The 27,245-nt window shown below is 36.3% G+C and overlaps 1 protein-coding gene across 19 annotated transcripts in view; it reads left to right on the forward strand.

Annotated features, from left to right (window-relative positions):
• ATM (ATM serine/threonine kinase) overlaps positions 1–27,245 on the forward strand; it is a 160,403-nt gene that overhangs the window by 13,478 nt on the left and 119,680 nt on the right. For 13 of the 19 annotated variants that reach the window (XR_004959327.1, XR_004959326.1, XR_004959324.1 and 10 more), the window contains exons 5-16: positions 5,658–5,822; positions 10,081–10,246; positions 10,896–11,134; positions 13,362–13,525; positions 14,560–14,729; positions 16,269–16,640; positions 17,735–17,929; positions 19,221–19,316; positions 21,099–21,321; positions 21,913–22,038; positions 22,580–22,705; positions 23,898–23,987. Coding sequence is in view for 15 of the 19 variants with exons in the window: in XM_036260009.1 (XP_036115902.1) it covers positions 5,658–5,822; positions 10,081–10,246; positions 10,896–11,134; positions 13,362–13,525; positions 14,560–14,729; positions 16,269–16,640; positions 17,735–17,929; positions 19,221–19,316; positions 21,099–21,321; positions 21,913–22,038; positions 22,580–22,705; positions 23,898–23,987 (2,132 nt within the window). In the remaining 4 variants the exon portion in view is untranslated. Of the gene's footprint in view, positions 1–5,657; positions 5,823–10,080; positions 10,247–10,895; positions 11,135–12,999; positions 13,032–13,361; positions 13,526–14,559; positions 14,730–15,885; positions 15,922–16,268; positions 16,641–17,734; positions 17,930–19,220; positions 19,317–21,098; positions 21,322–21,912; positions 22,039–22,579; positions 22,706–23,897; positions 23,988–27,245 lie in introns of those variants that run through there. The other 6 variants (XM_036260001.1, XM_036260004.1, XM_036260008.1 and 3 more) reach the window with 6 other exon arrangements.

Genomic DNA, 27,245 nt, shown 5'->3' on the forward strand with positions numbered 1-27,245 from the left:
TTTGTGAATATTGTACCAGCGTTGCATTTTTGTGATGAATCCCACTTTGTCATGGTGAATACTTTTTTGATATATTGCTGGATCCGATTTGGTAGTGTTTTATTCAGGATTTTGGCATCTGTTCATCAGGGATATTGGCTGTAGTTTTCTTTTTTGGTAGTATCTTTTTCTGGTTTTGGAATTAGAATTTTGCTGGCCTCATAAAAGGAGTTGGAATTCTTCTTTCTTCTTGAATTTTTTGAAATAGTTTGAGGAGAATGCGTGTTATTTCTTTTTTGAATGTTCAGTTGAACTCCCCTGTGAAGCCATCCAGGCCTGGGCTTTTGTTTGCTGGGAGAGTCTTGATTCCCCCTTCAATTTCTTTAGTTGTTTTGGTCTGTTCAAGTTTTCTATCTCTTCCAGGACCCATTTTCGGCAAGTCTGTTTTTCTAGAGATCTGTCCATTTCTCTTAGATTTTCGAATTTGTTGCCATATAATTGTTCATAGTAGCTGTTAACGATCTTTTGTATTTCTATGGTGTCAGTTGTTACTTCTTTTTCATTTCTGATTTTGTGTATTTGGGTTCTCTCTCTTTGTTTCTTGATGAGTCCAGCTAAGGGTCTATCAATCTTGTTTATCTTTTCCAAAAACCACTTCTTTGTTTCATTGATCCTCTGTTTTTTTGGTCTCCATGTTATTTATTTCTGCTCTGATCTTGACTATTTCCTTCCTTCTACTTGCTCTTGGGTTTTCTCTTTGTTTGCTTTCTAGTTCTTTAAGTTGTGAGGTTAGATAGTCTATTAGAAATTTTTCTTGTTTCTTGAGGTAGGCCTGTAGTTCTATGAACTTCCCTCTCAGAACTGCTTTCGCTGCATTCCATACATTTTGTGTTGTTGTGTGCTCATTTTCATTGGTTTCCAGGAAGTTTTTAATTTCTTCCTTGATCTCCTCGGTAACCCATTCATTGTTTAATAGCATGCTGTTTAGCCTCCATATTTTCCACTGTCTTTGCGTGTTCTTGTTGCAATTGATTTCTAATTTCATGCCATTGTGATATGATGAGATGCTTGATATGAATTCAATTTTCTTGAACTTGTAGAGATTTAGTTTTTGTCTTAACATGTGGCCTATCTTTGAGAATGTCCCATGTGCACTTGAGAAGAATATGAATTCTGTAGTTTTGGGTTGTAATTCTCTGTAGATACCTATTAAATTCATTTGGTCTAGTGCTTCATTTAGTGTCTTTGTTTTCTTGGTAATTTTTTGACTAGAGGATCTATCTAGTGATGTGAGTGGGGTGTTGAAGTCCCCTGCTATGATTGTGTTGTTGTTGATTTCTCCTTTAAAGTCCTCCAGAAGATTTTCAATATATTTTAGTGCTCCTATATTGGGTGCATATATGTTTGTGAAGGTTATATGTTTCTGTTGGAAAGATCCTTTCAATATTATGTAGTGGCCTTCTTTGTCTTTAGTTATGGCCTTCTTTTTGAAATCTATTTTATCAGATATGAGTATTGCTACCCCAGCTTTTTTTTTCTTTCCATTTTCTTGGAAGATTTTTTTCCATCCGTTCACTGTCAACCTATGTGAGTCTTTTGTTGTGAGGTAGGTCGCTTGTAATCAACGTATAGATGAGCCATGGTTTCTTATCCAGTCTGCTACTCTGTGTCTTTTTATGGGAGCATTCAATCCATTTACATTTAAGATGATTATTGATATGTACTTAATTATTGCCATTTTTGTTTCGCCTGGTTATATTTTTTTCTTTCTATTCTACTAATTACAGCATTCCTTTTAACACTTCTTGCAGTGCTGGTTTGGTGCTAATGTATTCCCTTAACCTTTTTTTGTTTGGGAAGCTCTTCATTTCACCTTCAATTTTAAATGATAGTCTTGGTGGATGCAGAACCTTATTTTTCATGATCTTGATTACCTCATTCCATTCCTTTCTGGCCTGTAGTGTTTTTGTTGAGAGGTCAGCTGAGAACCTTATGGGGGTTCCTTTTTAGGTAACCTGTTGCTTATGTCTTGCTGCTTTTAGGATTCTCTCTTTGTCTTTAATTTTTGGCATTTTGATTACTATGTGTCTTGGTGTGGGCCTGTTTGTGTTCTTCTTTCTTGGGGCTCTCTGTGCTTCTTGAACTTGAATGCCTTCTTCCTTCACCAAGTTAGGAAAGTTTTCTGTCACTATTTCTTCAAATATATTCTGTAACCGTTGGTCATTTTCCTCTTGTTCAGGTACTCCTATAATGCGAATAATATTAAGTTTCCAGTTGTCCCACAGTTCTCTTAATCTGTCTTCCTGTTTTTCAATTGTTTTTTTTTGTTTGTTTGTTTTTCTGATTGGTTGATTTTTTTCTACCCTGTCTTCTAATTCACTGATCTGGTCCTCCGCTTCCTCTACTCTGTTGGTTAGTCCTTCCAATGTGTTCTTAATTTCTGCTATGTCATTCTTCATTCCACTTTGTTGGTTTTCAGTGTTTCTATATCTTTACTAATTGTGTTGATGTCCTTACTTATGCGGTTGAGCTTCCTCAAGATAATGCCTCTGAATGAACTGTACCTCTGATAACTTGCTTAACTGCATTTCATTTATCTTATCTTTGGTAGAGGTCTCTTGTTCTTTCCCTTGGTATTTCTTACTTTGTTTCACCATTTTGGCTGTCTCAGTGGGTTTTGGAGGCTGCCAATTTTTCCCTGTGGGTGTTGGGTTCTTCTGTTTGTAGCTCCCTCTACTGGGTTTTGATGAGCATGGGAGGACCCATGTTAAACACCACTGTCAAGTCTTACTTTTCTGGGTAGATTTGCAAGCCCAGGAAAGGTTCAGTTATCCTCTAGCTATTTTCCTGGAGGCTATTAGTCTCAGTTATTTGATGAACCTTGGGTTGTAGCCCTCAACTGCATGAAAAACTTTTTTGGGTGCTCAGTTCTAGAGGATTTAATGAGGGTGGGGCATATGTTCTTAATAAGCTTCGATTTACATTTCTCTGGCCCACCTGGGTGGGGTTAAATCTTTGAGGAAGAGACTGCTACTTCTCTCCAGAGCTCCGTGAAGGAGCAAGATGGCCACCGTCCTATGTGGTCACGACTCAGCAAAAACTCTGAGTGCCCTCCATATCCCAAGTGTCCCCACAGAGTTCCATTTCCGTCCAGTCCGCACTTACTCTGCTGGAGCCCAAGGTATGTTGCTGTAGCTAATTTAATGTTCTGTCCCGGCCCCCTGCACTGTGGAGTCGGCCTGAGAGCTTAACCCTGAGTGAGTTTGCTGCCTATAGCTAAAACAGTTGCTTTCTGGGCTCCCAGCTCATCTTCTTGTGCCGGTGCAGACCTACTAGGCTTCAGTGTCCTTTTTTCCTGTCCATGGATAGATAGTTCTGTGCAGCTGCTCTTCTGTTGCTTTTTCCTGACAATTTGTCTTTATTTTATTTGTAATTCCAGTTTGGTCCTGGGAGACAGTCTGTATAGCTTTCATTCACTCCGCTGCCATTTTTCTTTTCCTTTTGCAAATTAAAAAGCAACATTGCTATCAAAAGCCTTATTTTAGAATGTACTCATATATGGCAAAAAGTGGAGGTCTCTTAACCTACAAATCCATTACAACTTAATTTTATTAAAGGAAAGAATTTAGTATACCTGCATTAAATACGATGGATAAACTCAAGGCAATATACACGTGAACTGTGGTTTGATACCCGATAGGGTTCATATAGTAGGGAACTGATTGATGTTTCTCTCTTACAGTTCCCTCCAACCCACAGGCTATTTCCAGCTCCCAGGGGAGCCCTGGTGACAGCCATGGTTGGACAACCACAAGTTGTCATGGAGGCCTTACTTTATCTTTTTTTTTTTTTTTTTTTTTAATCCTCACCTGAGGACATTTTCCCATTTTTTTTGTTCAGGGAGGGAAGGAAAGAGAGAGAGAGAGAAAGAGAGAGAAACATCGACGTGAAAGGGACACATCGAGTGGTTGCCGCCCGCAGAACCCAACCAGAGCTGAAGACAAACTGCAACCGAAGTACATGTCCTTAGTGGGAACCGAACCTGGGTCTTTCTGGACTGCAGGCCGACGCTCCAACCACTGAGCCAAACCGGCCAGGGCGAGGCCTTACTTTTTTTTTTTTTTTTAATCCTCACCCGAGTACATTTTTCCATTTTTTGTTCAGGTAGAGTGGGAGGGAGAGAGAGAACCAGAGAGAGAGAGAGAGAGAAACATCGATGTGAAAGGAACACATCGAGTGGCTGCCACCCGCACGACTGACCAGAGCCGGGGACAAACTGCAACCGAGGTACATGCCCTTATTGGAAACCGAACCCTCTTATTAATAAATAAAATGGTAAAAATTACAACCTTACATATTTATGTGCCATAAATACTGTTAAAGGTCTTGGAAGTGATTTTTCTTTTAAAAATAAATGTCCTCCTTGTAATCTTATTATTATTATTATTATTTTTGTTTTGTTTTTTTTAATCCTCATTGGAGGACATTTTTACACCTTTGTTCAGATAGATTGGGAGGAAGAGAGAGAAAAACATCGCCGTGAAAGGAACACATTGAGTTGCTGCCTCCCGCACAACCTTAACCAGGGAAATTGAGGTACATACCCTTAGCGTGAACCGAACTCAGGTCTCTTCAGACTGCAGGCCGATGCTCTTACCACTGAGCCAAACCGGTAGGGCTAATCTTGTTATTCTAATAAATTCATTTTTTAAATTATTATTTAAATTAATTTATTTACTTTTGTTACAGATGTTTCTCCCCCACTGATTCCCCCCTTCTCCCTCCCCACCTTCTCCCCAGCTTTGTTGTCCATGTCCATTGTTCATGCACACATGCATATAAGTTCTGTGGTTTATCTCTCCCCCACCACCCCCTGTTCTGGGGATAGTCAGTCTGTACCCCACTTCCACGTCTCTGGGGCTACCCCATTCCTCAGACTGTTATGTTCATTACATTCCACAAATAAGTGAGATCATATGATACTTGTCTTTCTCTGTTTGGCTTGTTTCGCTTAGGATGACACTTTCCAGGTCCCTCTATGTTGTCTCAAAGGATAAGAGATCTTTCTTTCTTACAGCTGCGTAGTACTCCATTGTGTATATATACCACAGCTTTCTTATCCATTCATCTACTGATGGACATTGGGCTGTTTCTAGATCTTAGTATTGTAAATAGTGCTGCTACGAACATGGGTGTACATATATTCTTTCTGATTGTTGTTTCAGGCTTCTTCGGGTAAAGTCATTCTTTATAAAAGATTCCAAGAAACTTTGGGTCATTTTAGTTCTAATACCAGAAATTGTGAATTAGTAAAGGTGGCATGAATAATTGTTTTGCTGTATATTTCTACAGGAACCAGGTAGTAAATGTTTTTGACTTTGTAGGCTAAGTAATCTGTGTTTGTACTACTCAGCTCTGTTGTATTAGCCTAAAAGTAGCCTTAGACAATAAATAAATGAATGGGCGTGGCTGTGGTCCAGTAAAATTTTATTGCCACAAACAGGTAGCTTGCAGAATTATGCCCATGGGCTATTGTTTTGCTAATTCCTGCTTTATGAGAAGGAGGTTAGTTAATAGTAATTTCCCAAAAGGAATTGTTTATATAGTTGCCATTCTAAGTGTCCTGAATTACTTTTACTGAAGATTAATATATTATTATTTATTTTATTTTTAAATAGGGTCACCCAGGCTAAAATGTCAAGAACTCTTGAATTATATCATGGATACAGTGAAAGATTCATCTGATGGTACCATTTATGGAGCAGATTATAGTAATATACTGCTCAAGGACATTCTTTCAGTGAGAAAATACTGGTGTGAAATATCTCAGCAACAGTGGCTGGGTATGTTTTGAAGTTTGTTTGTTTGTTTTTCAATTTTGTAATTAACTGATTAGGGAAAGAGTTAAAGGGAGAGAGAGAAAGAGAAACATTGATTTGTTGTTCTACTGATTTATGCATTCATTGGTCGATTCTTATATGTGCCCTGACTGGGGTTTGAACCTGCAACCTTGGCATATCAGGACAATGCTCTAACCAAGTGAGCCAGGGCCTGAAGTTTGTTCTTGTTGAGTTTTTCCTTGTGAAATGATATTTCACCAAAAGACTGGTCAGTCTTTCTGTATGCCTAAATGACTTCACAGTTTAATAGTACTTTAGTAAAATTAAATGGTTACAGAATCTTACCCTAAGTTTTCATGTATTATGTGCTTCCTAAATTATTTTCACTGACAGTATATTAGGTGCCTGCTATCAGAACTGGAATTATAGAATTGAAAAATGCCATTTCCTATCCTCAAGGACTTGATAGTCCAGTGGCAGAAAAAACAATACAATATGATACAGTCATATTTGGGTGCAGTGAGTTCACATATCACTGACACCTAAACTCAATCATGATTAAAGTAGCAAGAAGAAAACCAAGAGTGATATGTCATAAAAGTTTCAAGTTGAAAGGTTTGTGACATTTTCAGTGTTGTAGGAATGGTAAGACATAAAAGTACCCATTGAATTAGGCAATTAACAGATCACTGATAATGTAATGAAAATCAAAAGTGTTAGCATAGGATATGTAGGACACAGTAAGTCCTATATAACACCTATAGGCTGTAGGACCCAGTGACTTACAAGAAAAGTAGAGTGGGTGCCAGGGAGAAATCTAGCTTAAGAAGTGAAGTTTACAGTCAAAATTCATATCTGGTAGTAGTGGTAATTGTGAAGCTATGGTTATGAGATTGGCAAGGGAGAGAGGTTAGAGTCAGATGAGAAGATGACTTAAGCCTGAGCCAACATTTCCATACACATTTTGTAATCAACTTTTTGATTTCTACAAAATATCATGCTGAGGTTTTCATAGTGATTGCATTGAATGTATTGGACAATTTAGGAAGAATAGACATTTTAATATCAAAGAGTCTTACAATTCATGAACATGACATCTCTCCATTTATTTAGGTCTTTTTTTGTTTTATATAAGTCAGTGTTTTATAATTAGCAACATATAGAATTTGTATATTTTTGTTAGATTTATACTGTAGTAGTTTGTAAATTTTCTCAGAAAGTAGATCTTAATAGATCTCATCACGGAAAAAATTTTGTAACTTTATATGTTGATGAATGCTAACTAGACTTATTGTGGTGATAATTTTGCAATATATACAAATTGTGTTATACACCTGAAACTAATATAATATGCCAGTATATCACAAATATATTAATCCTTTAAAAAAAGGAAAGATCTCAAATCAGTGATCTGAGCTTCTATCTCAAGAAACTAGAAAAATAAAAAAACCCTATAACTTCAAATCAAGCAGAAGAGCAGAAAGAAATGGATTTGAAAACAAAAATAGAGAAAAATTAATGAAACAAAGCTGATTCTTTGAAAACACCAATAAAAAAACCACCAATAAGAAATAGAACCTGCCCTGGCCGGTTTGGCTCAGTGGTTGGAGCGTCGGCCTGCGGTACAGAGAGACCCGGGTTCGGTTCCCGCTAAGGGCACGTACCTTGGTTGCAGTTTGTCCCCGGCCCTGGTTGGTCGTGCGGGTGGCAGCCACTCGATGTGTCCCTTCACATCGATGTTTCTCTCTGTCTCTCTTCCTCTCTCTCCCTCCTGCTCTATCTGAACAAAAAATGGAAAAATGTCCTCGAGTGAGGATAAAAAAAATAAAATAAAAAAATAAAAAAAGAAAGAAATAGAACCTCTAGCAAGAGTGACTAATACTTGAGGGAGAAGACACAAATTACTAATATAAGGAATGAAACAGGACATAATTGTAGAACCGGAAGCTATTAAAAAAATAAAAAGGGCCCTGGCCGGTTTGGCTCAGCGGTTAGAGCGTCGGCCTGCGGTCCTGAGAGACCCGGGTTCGGTTCCCGCTAAGGGCGCGGACCTCGGTTGCAGTTTGTCCCCGGCCCTGGTTGGTTGTGCGGGTGGCAGCCACTCAATGTGTTCCTTTCACGTCGATGTTTCTCTCTCTCTCTCTGTTCCTCTTTCTCCCTCCCACTCTACCTGAACAAAAAAAATGGAAAAATGTCCTCGGGTGAGGATAAAAAAAAAAAAAAAGGAAAAGAAAAAAAATAAATAAATAAAAAGGGATAAAGGAATACCTGTGAACAGCTCTATGTACTTAAATTTGACAACTGAATTTAAATGAACCAGTTTCTTAAAACCACATACTTTCAAAATTCACCCAATATGAAACAGATAATCTGAATAGTTCTATAACTATTGAACAACTTGAATTTGTAATTTAAATTTTTAACAAAAGAAATTGGGCACAAGATAAAGATATCTGCTCTCCCCACTTATTCAGCATTGTATGGGAGGTTTTAGTCAGGCAGTTAGGCAAGAAAAGGAAATAAAAGGCTTAGGGATTAGAAAGGAAGATAGAAAACTATTCTATTTGCTGATGGCATGCCTGTCTATGTATAAAGTCCCAAGCAGTCTACATTTAGTGATGTTATTTGAGGTTTTATTTTCTTAACTCCAGAAACTCCCTTTTAATATGGTGTTGTTTTACTATCTCTTATTCATCTTTTTCTGTTGTTGAATTCACTGAAAAAGTAAATTTGTCTGGAGGCATGCATAGCAGCCTTTTTTGAAGTTGGAGTCTACCCTTCTGAGATTTTTGTTGAATGTTTTACACCAGCTTTTTCTTTCCCCCCACTTTCTGGGAGAGTATGTGGAATTCTTATAGAATTGGAATCATTTCCCCACAACTAACATAAAAACCCTGAAGCTTGAGTTCTAATCAGAGACAGTGGCGTTGTTGGCTTTTCCTTTTACCTCTCTTGTTTCTGCCAAGTAATAAAAGGGAAATGATAAAGATAAACCCTCCCGTTTTCAAGTCTTCAAATTTGTGTTTATTAACTCAAGTGTTTACCTTTATTTAGGTATTGTATGTAGTGGGAAACATTTGGGGAGCCCTTGTGTAGAGTTCTGTAAACTAATATCAGGTATGATAGGAATCCTTTGAAAAATTATTTTTCTTAATATTTAATATTGGAGGTATTTATATTGTCCTTATTCTTTTGTATTTTGTATCTGATTTTAAACTATTTCTGCAGAATCATGTGACACACATTTGAAAAGGAAGCTACCCATTAGGTGTTATTACTTACTTTACTGAAGACTTTCTAATTATGTTTTGTTTTTGTTTTTTTAAATCCTTACAGGATATATTTTTTTTAATTCTTGATTTTAGAGAGAGGAAGGAAGAGAGAGAGAAATATCAGTTGGTTGCTTCCCATACTCCTGCTGACCGGGTATTAAACCCAAAATCTAGGGATGTGTCCTGACTGGGAATCAAACCCACAACCTTTTGGTGTACTGGATGATGCTCCAACCAACTGAACCACTCAGCCAAGGCTCCGATTATCTTTTTATTGGAAAAACCTGCATCAGCAACTTTGCTTTTTTTTGGGAGATAATTCTTAATGCATGTCACATTTCTTCACATCTTACGAGCAGAGACACTGCTTTTTGACCAGACTATTTTTTAAGTATATTTGTATAGTGAGCCTTGGAAGATAGAGGTGGTGACAGAGATGATTAATGGCTTCCTCCAGAGCAAAGGACAGTTTTGCTTGCAGCTCATTAATTATTAAAAGCTTGGGGTTTCTCTCCTGTAACATACCTCACTGTTTATACCTGTTTCACCTGTCCCTCTTCATTTTGCCTTTGGGATTGAAGAATTTATGCAAAAATGAAGGTACCCTGCTATTGTTGCTGTGAGAAATAAATTGTCCATTATTAGTCAAATAGCATTAAAACAAACAAAACAATGGAGTATGCACTGTGTCAGCTGCTTTCTTAGGAACATAGGATTAGAGAAATTAAGTACCTTATCTGAAGCCTGGCTCTTAAACTGGTGTTTCCAATCTCTGCTGCCTGAAGTTGTTCTGTCTTGAACACATCTCATATAAAATACAATTAAATGTTGATGGAATGTTTTTACTGTATTAAATATAAACTATAATTTAAGTCTTTATTTAATGTGATTATTGAAATATAAATTAAATTGTGACATTTAAGTTAAATGAATTGATAGTTTTCTTTTATAAAAACATAATGAATGCTTTTTTTTTTTTTTTTTTTAAGAATTGTTTTCTGTGTACTTCAGGCTATATCTTAACCCTTCACAAGACATTAATAGAGTTTTAGTAGCTAGAATCATTCAAGCTGTGACTAAAGGATGCTGTTCACAAACTGATGGATTAAATTCCAAATCTTTGGATTTTTTTTCCAAGGCTATTCAGAATGCAAGGTAATTTAATAATCTCTTTTTGTTTTCTTTTATTGAAAATCCGTGTGATCTTGAAAGACTATATTTTTGATTCAGTAAATAAAAGTACTGCCGATTTTTAAAACTTGGCTCATTATAGTAGAACGAATTGGATTACCAAAGAAAGTATTAGGCCAGTCACTTCCTGAATATCTATTATGCAGAACATGAAATTATGTTCCTAAGTGAGATATCTGTGTTGCTTTTTAATAACAGGAAAAGCTAAATACCTTATAAGTAGTTTTATTTTCCCTACTTTTGAGGATAAGAATAAAATAAAATGGTATATTTTGGAAATATCAATATCTTACATTTGTGTGGTATCACCCAGTTTTTAATGTGAAACATTTTATAAATGATAGCTGTTACAAATCAGTTTTGTATAATTTTATATAATAATTCAGTAGCAGGGAGAGCTATTAGGAGTGATCTCTTAGCACCAAAGAACTATTTTTTATCGCTATGTAGTGCTGCTGTGATTCTTTTTTTCCTGAGTAGTTCTGAAACGAAGGCTATTGTTATTTGAAAATCAGATTTTTTATTCTTTCAGCATGTAACCTCATAACTATCTTCAGTTTGTGTATTTCTCCCCCTGTTATACCAATCTGAGTATGTTTATTTTCTATCGCAGACAAGAACAGTCCTCTGCAGGTCTAAATCATATCTTAGCAGCATTTATTATCTTTCTGAAGACTTTGGCTATTAACTTTCGAATTCAAGTGTGTGACTTAGGAGATGAAATTCTTCCTACCTTGCTTTATATTTGGATTCAACACAGACTTAATGACTCTTTAAAAGAAGTAATTATTGAATTATTTCAACTACAAGTTTATATCCATCATCCAAAGGGAGCCAAAACCCAAGAAAAAGGTATAAAGCAAGTTTTTGCTGTTTTGAATTTGCTTCTGTGTTGAAATGTAGAGGCTTAAGTGTGAAATCTGTATTTGGTAGGAGGTAATGACCTTATTTTGGATTGCTGTGCTTGGTAATGATGTCAGTCATGATATTTTTCACTCTTTTTTTAGAATTTGAAACTGTGGTAGCAAATCATATTATGTCTTACTATTTGTTTAGCACATACTAGGTATTACGAAGAATACAAACATGGAATACCATTCCCTCTAGTAGTTAATTATGCAGCAATAATTAGTTGCTAAGAGGTATGACAAAGACCAAATGTAAAAGAATTTAGAGAAGACAGGGTCTTTTACACATTGCTTTTATTACTAATGGTCCGTTCCCAAGGAAAATTTGTACATATAGTCTTTTTTTTTTTTATCCTCACCTGAGGACATTTTTCTATTTTTTGTTCAGATAGAGTGGGAGGGGGAGAGAGAGAGAGAGAGAGAGAAACATCGACGTGAAAGGGACACATCAAGTGGCTGCCACCTGCACAACCCAACCAGGACTGGGGACAAACTGGAACTGAGGTACGTGCCCTTAGTGGGAACCGAACCCGGGTCTCTCTGGAGCGCAGGCCGACGCTCTAACCATTGAGCAAAACTGGCCAGGGCTGTACATGTAGTCTTTTTCTTTGTTTTAGAAAACTTTATTTATTTATTTATTTATTTATTTATTTATTTATTTATTTTTATTACAGATATTTCACTTTTTTTACCCCATTGGCACCCCCCTCCCCACCCCACCCCCGCCCCGTCCCCGGCTTAGTTGTCCATGTCCATTGGTCATGCATACATGCATATAAGTTCTGTGGTTTATCTCTTCCCACCTCCCACCCCCTCTTCTGAGGGATGTCAGTCTGTGCCCTACTTACATGTTGCTGGGTCTACCGTATTCCTCAGACTGTTATGTTCATTATATTCCATATATAAGTGAGATCATGTGGTATTTGTCTTTTTCTGCTTGGCTTATTTCATGTACATATAGTCTTAAACCTTGTAGTTACTCCAGGCCCCTGTGTACTGGGAAACCAGAAAGGAATGACCACTCTTGCTTCTTTCACATTTGTTTTTCATCAGAGATAATTATTGCCTGGATGGTGTAGCTTCATTGAGGAGACAGGAACTTTATTGGGTGGAACTGGAACTGAGTGAGTTTCCTCACTCTCAGGCTGAGTTTGCCTTTGGGCTTGCACTAATCAGCCTTTGGACCAATTTATCGTGGCTTGTTTAATGACCTTATTAAGAAATCAGGCTACATTGAATAATAGCGGCAAAAACGAGAGAGAACTGCTATAGCCACTTTTTCATCAAAAGGAGTTGTGTATATTTCATGAGTTCTAATATGTATGGTTAGATGTATCGGTAGCCCCTGAAACCACTGTGAGTCAAAGAAGGGTGACTTTTCTTAGTTTTTATCTTTCACAGAGCTCTCACCAAGATGAAAATCAGATTTATTAGGAGATGGTATGACACGTTTAGAGTTTTATTCAGTTGCATATTTAGGATGAATTGAAAATTGGCAAGATGTTGAGGCTATCAGAAACACTAAGGTAGTTTTAGGCTAAGTTGGTAGTTTTTGGGAAGTAATAGCCTATTGTTCCCCATACTGGTCAGATCACAGTTGAAGTATTCTACCACATTTTGTAAAGTCAGCATTTAGAGGGACGTAAGTTGACTGGGGTGTATCTAAGGAAAGAGGCCTGTGATGATGAGAATTGTGGGTAATGTCTTTTGAACTCTAGTTGAAGAAAATGTTAAGATTTTTTTTCTTAGACATACAGAAAACTCGGTTTTCATACAAAAGAGGCAACATATTAATTGTATTTGCTTCAGGGAGAGAAGAAATTTAGAGAAAGTTTGATTGAAACTTTGATTGAGTTGATTAGAGAAAGACCAGAATATGGAAGAATTTTATAACAAATACAGTTAATGGAGTGTGAAATGGACCCCATTATGAAGTATATCTTGTCAAGGATGTTGTCAGAAGAGGCATTAATACTGAATAGAAGGTTGGGCAGATGTCTTCTGATGTTTTCACCTTAACAGATGAATAATTTTGTGGGAGTTGGCAGTAGAAATGGAATATATATATATATATATATATATATACACACACACACACACACACACACATATACATACATATATATATGTACATACTTATATGTATAAAATTATAATTTTTTGAATTATAGGTGCTTATGAATCAAGAAAATGGAAAAGTATCTTATATAACTTATATGATCTGCTAGTTAATGAGATAAATCATATAGGAAGCAGAGGGAAATATTCCTCAGGATCTCGGAATATTGCTGTCAAGGAAAACTTGATTGACTTAATGGCAGATGTTTGTCACCAGGTACAGTAGGTCTTGTCACATTTTGAAATTTCCTGTTAATTTTTTTTTTTACTGGGCTTTTAAAATCTGTATTCTGATAAAAAGCCTATAAAATTATTCTGTACATGTAAGTACTCTTCTCAAAACACCATAAATATTTAGAATTGCCTTCTGACTTAAAAGATAAATGTTCTGCATATTATAAACTTAGTTTATAAGTTTTCATTCTTACAATAGGAAACAAGATTATACTAACCCTAATATTTCTTTTGTGTTTTGTTTTGTTCTACTGAATTAGAAATGACAGCATAAAATTTGGTATTTTAAAGTGTACAATTCAGTGGTTTTAAGTATTTTCACTACATTTTGTACCCATCACCACTATTTAATTCCAGAACATGTCCCCAAACTTTGTACCTATTAGTGTCAGTCCTAATTCCCCACTACTTCCAGTCCCTAGTAACCAACCACTAATCTACTTTGCCTATTGACTTTGCCTAGTTTGAACATTTTATATAAGTAGAATTATACAATAAGTGGTCTTTTGTGTCTGGCTTCTTTCACTTAGCATAATATTTTCAAGTTTTATTCATATTTTACTATGAATCAGTATTTCATTTTCTTATTGCTGAATAATATTCAATAGTATGGCTATATTATAGTTTGTTTATCCGTTCATCATTTGATGGCTTAATGTTTCTGAAAACTTTTTTCTCTAAGATTATCCTAGATAATTTTACTTGTCAATATTTTCTTAATGCTAAATTTATTATTTAATTCCTTTGGAAATACTGGTTTTTGCTTTGCTTTTAGATATCTTGGTTTTTTGAGGTTTTGTTATTTTATTTTATTTTTTTTTTATTAAATGTTACCAGGAAATAAAACTAATACTCTTTTTAGTAATATTTGCTTCCTAGGGAGCCATTATACTCATGCAAAATGTTTGTTACTTTATGACTTCCCTGTATCTTCCATTGATGAGGGATAGGTTTTCTAATGAACTGTTAGAAAATAATACAATGGAAAAAACAGGTTTTTATTTTTTTATTTTACAGATTTTCAATGAAGATACCATATCTTTGGAGATTTCTCAGTCTTATACTACCACACAAAGAGAATTTAGTGATTATGGTGTATCTTGCAAAAAGAGGAAAATAAAATTAGGCTGGGATGTGATAAAAGATCATCTTCAGAAGTCACAGAATGATTTTGAACTTGTCCCTTGGTAAAATATAACTTTTTTCCTCTTTCAGTATCATTTTAGTCTCATTTAGTTTTTCTCAACAAAGACCTCCTTAAATCTCATTGACCAGATCTAGGTCATTTGCTCCCAAACCAGTCACTGACAAAAGGCAAAATGATTGCCAGGATATGTTGAGATAAGCCACCATTGCTCATCTGCTATTGCCAAGGACAGGGCCATCTTTCTTAAGCATATTGCCATAGCAAGGAACAAGTGAGGATGGCTGCTCGGTGGACAAGTCACTAGTGTGTGCCTTATGAAATTCACTGAGTTGTATACCTCAATAAAAAGAGATTTCGTATGCATAGCATCTTTTAGTAGAATTAAAATAGGAAGAAATTTGCCCTGGCCGGTTTGGCTCAGCGGTTAGAGCGTCAGCCTGCGGTCCGGAGAGACCCGGGTTCGGTTCCCGCTAAGGGCATGTACTTCGGTTGCAGTTTGTCCCCGGCCCTGGTTGGTCGTGCGGGTGGCAGCCACTCGATGTGTCCCTTCACATCGATGTTTCTGTCTCTCTCTCCCTTCCTCTCTCTCCCTCCCACTCTATCTGTACAAAAAATGGAAAAATATCCTCGGGTGAGGATAAAAAATAAAATAAAATAAAATAAAATAGGAAGAAATTTAAGATAGTATTCAGAAATCACAGAATAATTTGCACCTTATGCCACGACAGAAAGTTATTTTTTCTTATTTGCTGTGGTCTTTAATCTCATAAAGCATTCACAATTATTTAAATAATGAAATAAATTGTGGAATTCTGTGAAATCACAAAATAGTAGATCTGATAAGAATCTTAAGAATTCATCAAGTTCAGCCTGTTTGCTGTACTAAAGAGATAACTGAAACTGAGAAAGGTTAAATTAAGTGGCTTCCCTAAGTACTGTTAGAAATCTGAAGATTATAGTCAAACTTTATGATTAGTTTTCTTTTTTATATTTACTATATTGATGTAGTATTTAAATGTAATTGAGTTGTGAGAGTAAAGTGTATTGATTTAGATACCTATTACTCAAGCTCATGTTTATCTTATATAGTTGAGGGTGCCTAGTTCAGATTTTTAATTTACCCATTTAGTCAATTTCTTATTGAATACCTGATAAAGTTTCTGTTCTTGAGTAGCAACCATTCTGAAGAACTAGCAGCAAGTGTTTATTGAATTACCTGCATTAATGTCAAGGTTGGTTTGTTTTCCTGTTTTGAATAAATATTGATAGCTGAAGAACACTGATGGGTGTGGATAACTTAGAAGTACAATATTGCTAAATTAGTTATTCTTTAAAGTTTTTTTGTAAAAGAGAAATATGACAGCTTACCCAGCTAAGCAAAGAGCTGCCACTTCTTGCCACTTGAGGAAGTAGGACCTAATAAAAATTAAGAGCTAGTGTATTGTGAGAGCATTATGGAAGATGATGATGGTGATAATATAATTAGGATACTGTAATGGTACTATAGCTATATATTTATTTATTTTTAGCTTGTCAGTAGAATTGAGTAATTTTCAAATTCATTATACTCTTTTTTCAGGTTACAGATTACAACCCAATTAATATCAAAATATCCTGCAAATTTACCTAACTGTGAGCTGTCACCTTTATTGATGATACTATGTCAGCTTCTACCTCAACAGCGACATGGGGAACGCACACCATATGTGTTACGATGTCTTACGGAACTTGCATTGTGTCAAGGCAAGAAATCAAACCTAGAAAGCTCACAACAGTCAGATTTATTGAAACTCTGGATTAAAATTTGGTCTATTACCTTTCGCAATATAAGTTCTGAACAAATACAAACTGAAAATTTTGGCCTGCTTGGAGCCATAATTCAAGGGAGTTTAGTTGAGATTGACAGAGAATTCTGGAAGATATTTACTGGGTCAGCCTGCAGACCTTCATGGTAAGTTGACTATACACTATATCAGATTTTGCAGTTTTCATATTTATATATTTTATACACACACACACACACACACACACACATGGGGTGGGCAAAAGAAGTAAGTTTACTGTTGTGAGTATGCAAATACAGAGTTTATTCTTGTATTAATTGTACTGTTTATTTTTATTATTTCCATATGAACAACTATAAACTTACTTTTGCCAACTCCTGTAATATATTTGTCTACTGTCCTCTCCTGATTTTTGGAATTTGTAACTTTTTATTATTATGTTTTTAATCCTCACCTTAGGATATTTTTCCACTGATCTTTCATTTTAGATAGAGTGGGAGGGAGGGAGGGGGACAGAGAGAGAGAGAGAGAAACATCGATGAGAGAGACACACATTGATTGGTTGCCTCCTGCATGACCCCGACTGGGCCAGGGATCAAACTCTCAACCGAAGTACATGCCCTTGACTGGGAATCAAACCCATGATTTTGGTCCGCAGGTCGATAGTCTAACCACTGAGCTAAACTGGCCAAGGCAGAATTTATAACTTGTTAAAGATTGTTAACTTTTTATTTTTTTTTTATTTTTATTTTTTTTATCCTCACCTGAGGACATTTTTCCATTTTTTGTTCAGGTAGACTGGGAGGGAGAGAGAGGAACAGAGAGAGAGAGAGAAACATCGATGTGAAAGGGACACATCGAGTGGCTGCCACCCGCATGACCGCCCAGGGCCGGGGACAATCTGCAACCGAGGTACATGCCCTTAGCGGGAACCGAACCCGGGTCTCTCAGGACCGCAGGCCGACGCTCTAACCGCTGAGCCAAACAGGCCAGGGCAAGATTGTTAACTTTTATTTCAGATACTTTTATTGTTTGTCCAGAAAGTCTTAATAAATAAATAAATAAATGTAAATTTAGTTTTAAATGTAGGGAGTTTACTGAGATCAGTTTAAAAGAATTAAATATTTAAAAATTGTAATGTGTAATTTGACAATTCATCACTTGTTTGCTTAATATTCTTAAACCTAATTATTTTTAGTAATATGTACTACATAATTAAAGAAGTTACTTTGAACTTTAATCATTCTTTGTTTTGTTATAGTCCTGTCATATGCTGTTTAACTTTGGCACTGACCACCAGTGTAGTTCCTGAAACAGTAAAAATGGGAATGGAGCAAAATATATGTGAAATAAATAGAAGTTTTTTTTTAAGGGAATTAATGTTGAAATGGCTCTTACTCTGTCAGTTGGAAGATGACTTTGAGGACAGTACAGAGCTGCCTCCAATTCTCCACAGGTAATTTGAGTTGATTTGCGTGCTGCTGTTTTTTATTTTATTAAGACTTTATTTATTACTATTTGATGCTAGATGGCTTTATTTTACAGTGATAATGCAGGATTTCCCAGAGCTAGTCCTAATATATATATTTTTTCTTTTATTGATTTTAGAGGAAGAGAGAGGTAGAGAGAAATAGAAGCATCGATGAGAAAGAACATCAGTTGGCTGCCTCCTGCATGCCCCCTACTGTGGATTGGGCCCACAACCTGGACATGTGTCCTGACCACGAATCGAACCAGCAACCTCTTGGTGCATGGGTTGACACTCAACCACTGAGCCACACTGGCCGGACAGCTAGTCCTAATATTATATAGTCTCTTTGTTGTTAAAGTTTTCTTTCTTTTTGTGCTTGGATCTTTGTCCATGTATTTTTGGTTTATTCTTGTCTCTCTGCCTGCACAGTAAAAATAAGGGGGATGTGCATGAAGAATGTGCATATAACTCTCTGAGCATTTAAGTGTTCCTTTGTGATCTATAAATAGGTCCACTTGATGCCCTGGCCGGTTTGGCTCAGCGGTTAGAGCGTCCACCTGCGGTCCAGAGAGACCCGGGTTTGGTTCCCGCTAAGGGCACGTACCTCAGTTGCAGTTTGTCCCTGGCCCTGGTTGGTCGTGCAGGTGGCAGCCACTCGATGTGTCCCTTCACATCGATGTTTCTCCCTCTCTCTCTTCCTCTCTCTCCCTCCCGCTCTGTCTGAACAAAAAATGGAAAAATGTCCTTAGGTGAGGATTAAAAAACAAACAAACGAAAAAAAATAGGTCCACTTGAACATACATCCAACTCAGGTGTATCCTGGAATCATAATAAGAGTACTTCTTCTGAGTGAAATATGTTAGTTAGATCGGTAGGGGGTTGAAATGAGAAAAAAACAAAATTAGATTTAATTACCAGACTGGGGAGCCCCTTGCCCTCTTAATCTTTCCATAGTCAGTGACTAGAACTGAATGATTGGAGGACAGACTTCTAAATCCTAGTGCTTTTATCTCATACTTGTTTTACTTCAGAAATGAGCTTTAAAAATTGCACATAATTTTGTTTCTAAGAAGTGTTAAAAACAATAGTAAAATAAAACGTATGCTCCTTAAATTCTTCTTTCAGATGTTAAGACATTCAATATAGATGAAAGCAGTTTTAATTTTGGATCTGATTTTAGAGGTCAATATTAAAGCTAAACATTGATGTTTAAGTTGAAAGAATACTTGAAATGGCTTTTGGTGTTCTAAGTGAAGATTTTTATTTTCTTTTACAGTAATTTTCCTCATCTTTCACTAGAGAAAATTCTTGTGAGTCTCACTATGAAAAACTGCAAAGCTGCAATGAATTTTTTCCAGAATGTGCCAGAATGGTATGTTATCTAATAGAGTTCTGTGTTTTTCTAAGTTATATCTTTAATTACATCTTAAAAATTATGAACTAAATTGATCAACTAAAAAAAATTGCAACTGTTAGCCAGGGAAGTGTTTCTTTTAATTTAATGGTGGTAATTTATATTCTCTAATTTTAAATCTAGTTTACCTTTTTTTTTATTTAATCCTCATCCGAGAATCTTTTTTCCATTGATTTTTTTTTTTTTTTTTTCCCTTAGAGTGCAAGGGAAGGAGGGTCAGGGGGGGAGAGAGAGAGAGAGAGAGAAAGAGAGAGAAACATCAATGTGAGAGAAGCACAATTGATTGGTTGCCTCCTACACACACCTTGTTTGGGACCAGGGATCAAACCTGCAACCCAAGTAAGTGCCCTTGACTTGGAACCCTTTGGTGCATGGACTGATGCTTTAACCACTGAGCGACACTGGCCAGGGCCTAGTTTACTATTTTTTAAAAGTTTATCTTTATTTTTGAAAGTATTACAGATGTCCCTGCTTTTTTCCCACATTGACCCCCTTCCAAACTCCATCCCCACTATAGTATAACGTGACATTTGCCAATGGAGGAAATAGAATGTTATGATGATTCTGTTGGGTAGCTCATTTGATTTGAATGTCGTCTGTACACCAAAAGATTATGGGTTTGATTCCCAGTGAGGACACATACCTAGGATGGCAGTTCGATCCTTGGTCAGGGTGCATATGGGAGGTAACTGATCTATGTTTCTCTCTCATCAATATTTCTTTCTCTCCTTCTTCCCCTCTCTCTTAAATTGGTGGAAACATATCCTCATGTGAGGATTTAAAAAAAAAAAAAAAGTTTATGATGGGAAATTAAGAATATAAAAATTGTCCTGGCCTATGTGGCTCAGTAGGGTGTCAGCCAGTGCACCAAAAGGTGGTCCATTAGGCTCACATACCTATGTTAGGGGTTCTATCCTGGCAGGAAGTGGCCAATGTTTCTCTCTCTCCCTCTCTCCCGCAAATTTAATTTTTAATAATCTGACTCTGGTTAGCTTTAAAAACTAATGATAAAAAAGCCAATGGTAACTGAAGAAAGGGAAAACAAAAATAAATTTTAAAATCTCATTTTAGTTGATAGACTCAAAGGCTTATTTTTTTCACTGTAACTGAAAATGACTCACTGTCGTGAAGATTTTTAATCTCCCTCAAGAGGGCATAAATGAAAATACTACATTTTGGAGAAATCAAAGGTTATAAAGGGAAATGCTTTATAATATTGTTCATATTTATATCTGGTGTTATTAATGTTTTTAATACTTTCTGAATTTGCCTTTGAGATTATTAACTTGTATTTCTCTTGGTACTGAATTGATAAAAGTAGGTATCAAAGTCCGAAGAAGAGGAACATTTAAAATAAAAATCCATTACTTGTATAAACAGTCTTTGAATAATTTAATGTGTTCATTTATATTATATTGCTACTGTGTGAATATGAGATATTAGGCAGTTTGTTTTGTTTTATCCTCACCCAAGAACATTTTTGCACTTATCTTCAGATAGAGTGGGAGGGAGAGATGGAGGAAGAGAGAGAGAGAGAAACATCGATGTGAGAGAGATACTTCAGTGGTTGCCACCCACATGACCCCAACCAGGGCTGGGACAAGCTGCATCCGAGGTACGTGCCCTTAGCAGAAAGTGAACTTGGGACTTTCTGGTCTGTGGGCCGACGCTCTAACCACTGAGCAAAACCGGCCAGGGCTGTAGTTTGATTATAAATTAAAGATCTTACTTTTCTTGAAGTGAACACCAAAAAGAAAAAGAAGAGCCTTCATTTTCAGCAGTTGAAGAACTATTTCTTCAGACAACTTTTGACAAGATGGATTTTTTAACCATTGTTGAAAAATATACTATAGAAAAGCACCAATCCAGTAGAGGCTTTTCTGTCCATCAAAATCTCAAGGAATCACTGGATCACTATCTTCTGGGATTGTCAGAACAGCTTCTAAATAACTACTCATCTGAGGTGAGATTAAAAATGATAAAATGTTTGTTGAATAAAATAAAACGACTAGCTACTCAAAGGAGTGAATTCAATAGCCAGGGATAGTGAACTGATGAACCAGAGAAGGGACAGTGTGCCTGTTCGTCTGCCTAAATCTTAATTACTGACATTCTTCTGGATCATAGTTGTAACCACTTTGATTACAGAGTAATATGGTGTTCTGAGTTTTCTGCTAAAGTTCCATTTCCTATATTCTAATATCTATGTATTTCTAAGAGTTACAGACATTTATTTGCCTATCAGGTTTTTTATTTTTCTACCTCAAATACTTAAGGGCCTTTGTGTGCAGTACACTGAGCTACTTGAAGAGGAGATATCTAACTTGGCCTTTATGAGATACTTCCTCTGTTTTCTTGAGAATCGTGGTTATCACAATTCTGCAGGGATCCCTTAGATGTTTTTTAGAGACGATCAGAATTATGCCACTATTAAGTCAATTATCTGAACTTCTGTTTCTCAATATGTACATAAAATTTGTTCTACCATGAGATCATCATAGAGTACTTAAGTTATTTATGAACTATATGTTTTTTATTTGTGTTTTTCTTTAAGACTACAAATACAGAAATGCTTGTCCGGTGTTCAAGTCTTTTGGTGGGTGTTCTTGGTTGCTTTTGTTATGTGGGTGTAATAACTGAAGAGGAAGCATATAAATCAGAATTATTTCAGAAAGCCAAGGTAGGAGAATTTATGTAAGTTCTGGATTAATTGAATGAAATATCTCCCTGGGAAAATTAGTGTATTTGTTACGAAAACAAACTTATATGTAGGTTGTTATCCCTTTCTCTTGTATTTATACAGTCTGAGAAGAAATACTATGTGTCCTTCCTTAAGATTTGATATTGTTTTAAGCCAACTATAAATAAACTAATTGAAATAATATCACACTGAAATTTAATGTCAAAATTTCTGATTTTTATCTTACTTATAAAAGTTTTTCCTGTGATCAGTTTTCCTAAAGAATCCTTGACTGAGAATTTTAATCAAGTAGGCGCTAAGCATGAAACTTATTTTCATCTCTGGGTACTACTGTTGTGTGATTTGTAAGAACAGGGTATAAAATTTGTCATTTATAAAAATCTTTTATAATTTTTAATTATGCTATAAATCAAGTATAACTGCTTAAAACAATTTTATCTTTAAGTAAAACTTTAAAAAGCAGTCACTAAACTATAATGTTAACTTGAATTTGAAATTTTTCCTCTTTTATTCTTAATAGTCTCTAATGCAATGTGCTGGAGAAAGTATTACTATGTTTAAAAATAAGACAAATGAGGAATCTAGAATTGTTTCATTGAGAAACATGATGCATCTATGTACAAGTTGCTTATGTAACTGTACCAAGGTAAGATATTTTTACAATTTGACAATATAGTCTATCCCGGGGGTTGATAACTAACTGGTTGCTTTTGTTACTGTTTTTTGGTCCATTTATAAGTTTATACACTGATTTAAAATTAAATTAAATGGAAAATAAAAAATAAGTAACCGGAAGAATAAAGCAATAGATAATCTGAGATCCTCATGAAATTCATTTCAGGAAGGTTTGAGATAATTTTACCACTGTTATATACTACATACATGACTCTTATTGCCAGCATATTTTTATGCATTTAATAAAAATTTGTTGACTGCTAGCTATGTAATGTACATACCACTATACCAGGGCTAGTGAGCACCGCAAAGATAAACAAGTCTACCACATATATTACTCTCTTTTTGCCCGGATAGTCTTACATAACATTTGGTAAGAAGAGTGCTACCAGTGCTACTGTGTGTAGCCTTTGTTTTGATTTGGGTCAGGTCTGAAGGGTAGCTGACCAGTTCAGGGTGTTGATAATATCTGGAAACATTTTTTTTTAAATCCTCACCCGAGGATATTTTTCTATTTATCTTCATATAGAGTGGGAAAGAGGGAGAGATAGGAAAACATTGATGGAAGAGGGACACATTGACTGGTTGCCTTCCTGCACGACCCTGATCAGTGCTGGGGATGAACTGCAACCGAGGTACGTGCCCATGACCGGAATCGAACTTGAGACTCATTGGTCTGTGGGTTGACGCTCTCATCGCTGAGCCAAATCAGCTAGGGCTAATTGGAAACATTTTTGAAAGCTAATGTTGAGTACATGGCCGTATATCATATTATCAGCATGTGTTTTTTGGTTTTGTAATGTGTTTTTCTATGTTTTGCTGTACGTGAGGAAGGAGAGAAGTAGAAGAATGAACTCTAGGCTACAGCTGTTTCTTGCTTATGTTTCAGGGTCATTAGCTGGTATTTTATATTAATGTTGTTTATGCACAGTGAAAGATATGTATTATAGTTATTATTACTCTAAGAAAATAAGTTAGTATTTTTTGAAGTAACTTATAACTTCTCCCCAATAGTATACTCTTTATTCGTGTTTTTTATGTTAGAAAATTTTCAATGTAAAGGACGATTTACATTTCAAGATAGAGAAAATATTATTTGTTAAGGATAATTATTTGTTTTTATTTCTTTGTATGCTTGATTTTCTTGTTTGCCTTCATTACAGCACAATCCAAATAAGATTGCGTCTATCTTTTTCCTACGATTGCTAACATCAAAGCTAATGAATGACATTGCAGATATTTGTAGAAGTTTAGTAAGTATGCTGCTTGTTTTACTACCATATTTTATTGATTCTAAGATGCTTTTTTTCCTCATTGAAATCTCTGCGAGATAATGATGCATTTCATAATATATAGCATCTTATGTTCTTTAAAATGTGGAAATTAAAGTTATTTGGTTTGGGGGATATATTTCATCCCTTTTTTAAAAAAATTTTATTTTATTTTTTAATGTTTGTTTATTTTTGTGACAGATATTTCTCCTTTTCCCCCAGTGATAACCTCCTCCCCATCCTGATTCCCACCGCAAGCATTATTGGTTTATTTCCTTGTTTACTCATACATGCATATAAGTTCTGTGTTTTTTTTATTTATTTATTTATTTATTTATTTTTATCCTCACCCGAGGATATTTTTCCATTTTTTTGTACAGATAGAGTGGGAGGGAGAGAGAGGAAGGGAGAGAGAGAGAGAAACATCGATGTGAAGGGACACATCGAGTGGCTGCCACCCGCACGACCAACCAGGGCCAGGGACAAACTGCAACCGAAGTACGTGCCCTTAGCGGGAACCGAACCTGGGTCTCTCCGGACCGCAGGCCGACACTCTAACCGCTGAGCCAAACTGGCCAGGGCTAAGTTCTGTGTTTTATCTCTTCTCCCCTCCACCCCCTATCGACCTCTTCTGAGGTTTGTCAGTCTGCACCCCACTTCCATGTCTCTGAGGCTATTTTGTTCCTCAGCTTGTTTTGTTCATTATATTCCACAAATGAGATCATGTGATATTTGTCTTTCTCTGATTGCCTTGTTTTGCTTAGAATGATACTCTCCAGGTCCATCCATGTCATCTCAAAGGATAAGAGATCTTTCTTTCTTACAGCTGCATAGTATTGCATTGTCTACATGTACCACAGCTTTTTTATCCACTCATTTGCTGATGGACACTTGGGTTGTTTCCAGATTGTAAATAGTGCTGCTATAAACATAGGGGTACATATATTCTTTCTGATTGGTGTTTTAGGCTTCTCAGGGTATATTCCTAGAAGTGTGATCACTGGGTCGAATGGCAGTTCAATTTTTAACTTTTTGAGCTAACACCATAGTGTTTTCCATAGTGGCTGTACCACTCTGCATTCCCACCAGCAGGGTACTAGAGTCCCCTTTTCTCCACACCCTCGCCAACACTTGTCTGATGATTTGTTGATGGTGGCCATTCTGACAGGTGTTAGGTGATACCTCATTGTTGTTTTAATTTGCATCTCTCTGATGATTAGTGATGTTGAGCATTTCTTCATATGTCTCTTGGCCATTTGAATGTCTTGTTTGGAGAGGTGTCTGTTCAGCTCCTCTGCTCATTTTTTAATTGGGTTCTTTATTTTCCTTTTGTTGAGTTGTATGGGTACTCTATATATTTTGGAAATTAACCCCTTATCTGATGTATCATTGGCAATGATGCTCTCCCATACAGTAGGTTGCCTTTACATTTTGATGGTTGTTTCTGTTGCTGTGCAGAACCTTTTGAGTTTGATGTAGTCCCATGTGTTCATTTTCTCCTTTGTTTCTGTTGCCTTCGGTGATGTATCAGTGAAAATTCTGCTGCGTATGATGTCTGAAATTTTGTTGCCTACATTTTCTTCTAGAATTTTTATGGATTCACGGGTCACATTTAAGTCTTTTATCTGTTTTGAGTTTATTCTTGTGTTTGGTGTAAGTTGGTGGTCTAGCTCCATTTTTTTGCATGTAGCTGTCCAGTTTTCCCAATACGTTTATTAAAGAGGTTTTTTTTACTCCACTGTATGTTCTTGCCACCTTAGTCAAATATTAATTGAGCATGATGTCTTGGGTCAATTTCTGGGTTCTCTGTTCTGTTCCGTTGATCTGTATGCCTGTTCTTGTGCCAGTACGGCTTTGTAGTATAACCTGCTTTGATTATTACGGCTTTGTAGTATAACCTGATATCTGGTATTGTGATCCCACCTACTTTGTCCTTTTTCAAGATTGCTGTTGGTATTGGGGGTCTTTTTTTGTTCCATATGAACTTTTGAAGTATTTGTTCTAGTTCTGTGAAATATGTCGTTGGTATTTTGATGGAGATTTCATTGAATCATAGATTGTTCTGGGTAGTATGGACATTTTAATGATGTTAATTCTTCCAATCCATGAACAAGGTATATGCTTCTACTTTTTTATATCTTCTCTGTTTCTTTCTTCAGTGACCTGTAGTTTTCTGTGAATAGGTCCTTTACTTCTTCGGTTAAGTTTATTGCTAGGTGTCTTATTTTTTTTGCTGCTATGGTAAATAGGATTACTTTTTTAGTTGTTCTTTCTGTGAGTTCATTGTGTATAAGAATGCTGTCGATTTCTTTATGTTAATTTTGTATCCTGCTACTTTGCCACATTTATTCATTAAATCTAGTAGATTTTTGATGGAGTCTTTAGGGTTTTCTATATACAGTATCATGTCATCTGCAAATAATGACAATTTCACCTCTTCCTTTCAAATTTGGATTCCTGTTATGTTTTTTTTTTATGTCTTAATTACTGTGGCTAAGACTTCCAGTACTACGTTAAATAAGAGTGGCGAGCCCTGGCCGGTTTTTTTTTTGTTTTGTTTTGTTTTTTTTATCCTCACCCGAGGATATTTTTCCATTTTTTGTACAGATAGAGTGGGAGGGGGAGAGAGAGAGAAACATCGACATGAAGGGACACATCGAGTGGCTGCCACCCGCACAACCAACCAGGGCCGGGGACAAACCACAACTGAAGTACATGCCCTTAGCGGGAACCAAACCCGGGTCTCTCCAGACCGCAGGCCGATGCTCTAACCGCTGAGCCAAACTGGCCAGGTCGCCCTGGCCGGTTTGGCTCATTGGTTGGAGCATCAGCCTGCGGATTGGAGAGTCCTGGGTTCATTTCCCGTGAAGGGCACTTGTCTCCGGCCCCAGTTGGGGTCGTGTGGGTGGCAGCCACTTGATGTGTCTCCCTCGTGTCAATGTTTCTTTCTTTCTTCACCACTCTCTCTCTCCTGCTCTGTCTTTAGATAAATGCAAAAATGTCCTTGGGTGAGGATAAAAGGAAGTAAGAATGGCGAGATTGGACATCTCTGTATTATTCCTGTTCTTAAGGGAAATGCTTGTCGTTTTTGCCCATTGAGTATGATGTTGACTGTGGGTTTTTCATAATATAGTCTTTATTATGTCAAGAAACGATTTCTGTATTTCCACATTGCTGAGCGTTTTTATCAGAAATAGGTGCCGGATTATGTCGAATGCTATTGATATGATCATATGGTTT

The sequence above is a fragment of the Molossus molossus genome, unplaced genomic scaffold (genome assembly GCF_014108415.1).
Source record: "Molossus molossus isolate mMolMol1 unplaced genomic scaffold, mMolMol1.p scaffold_m16_p_13, whole genome shotgun sequence".
NCBI lineage: Eukaryota > Metazoa > Chordata > Mammalia > Chiroptera > Molossidae > Molossus > Molossus molossus.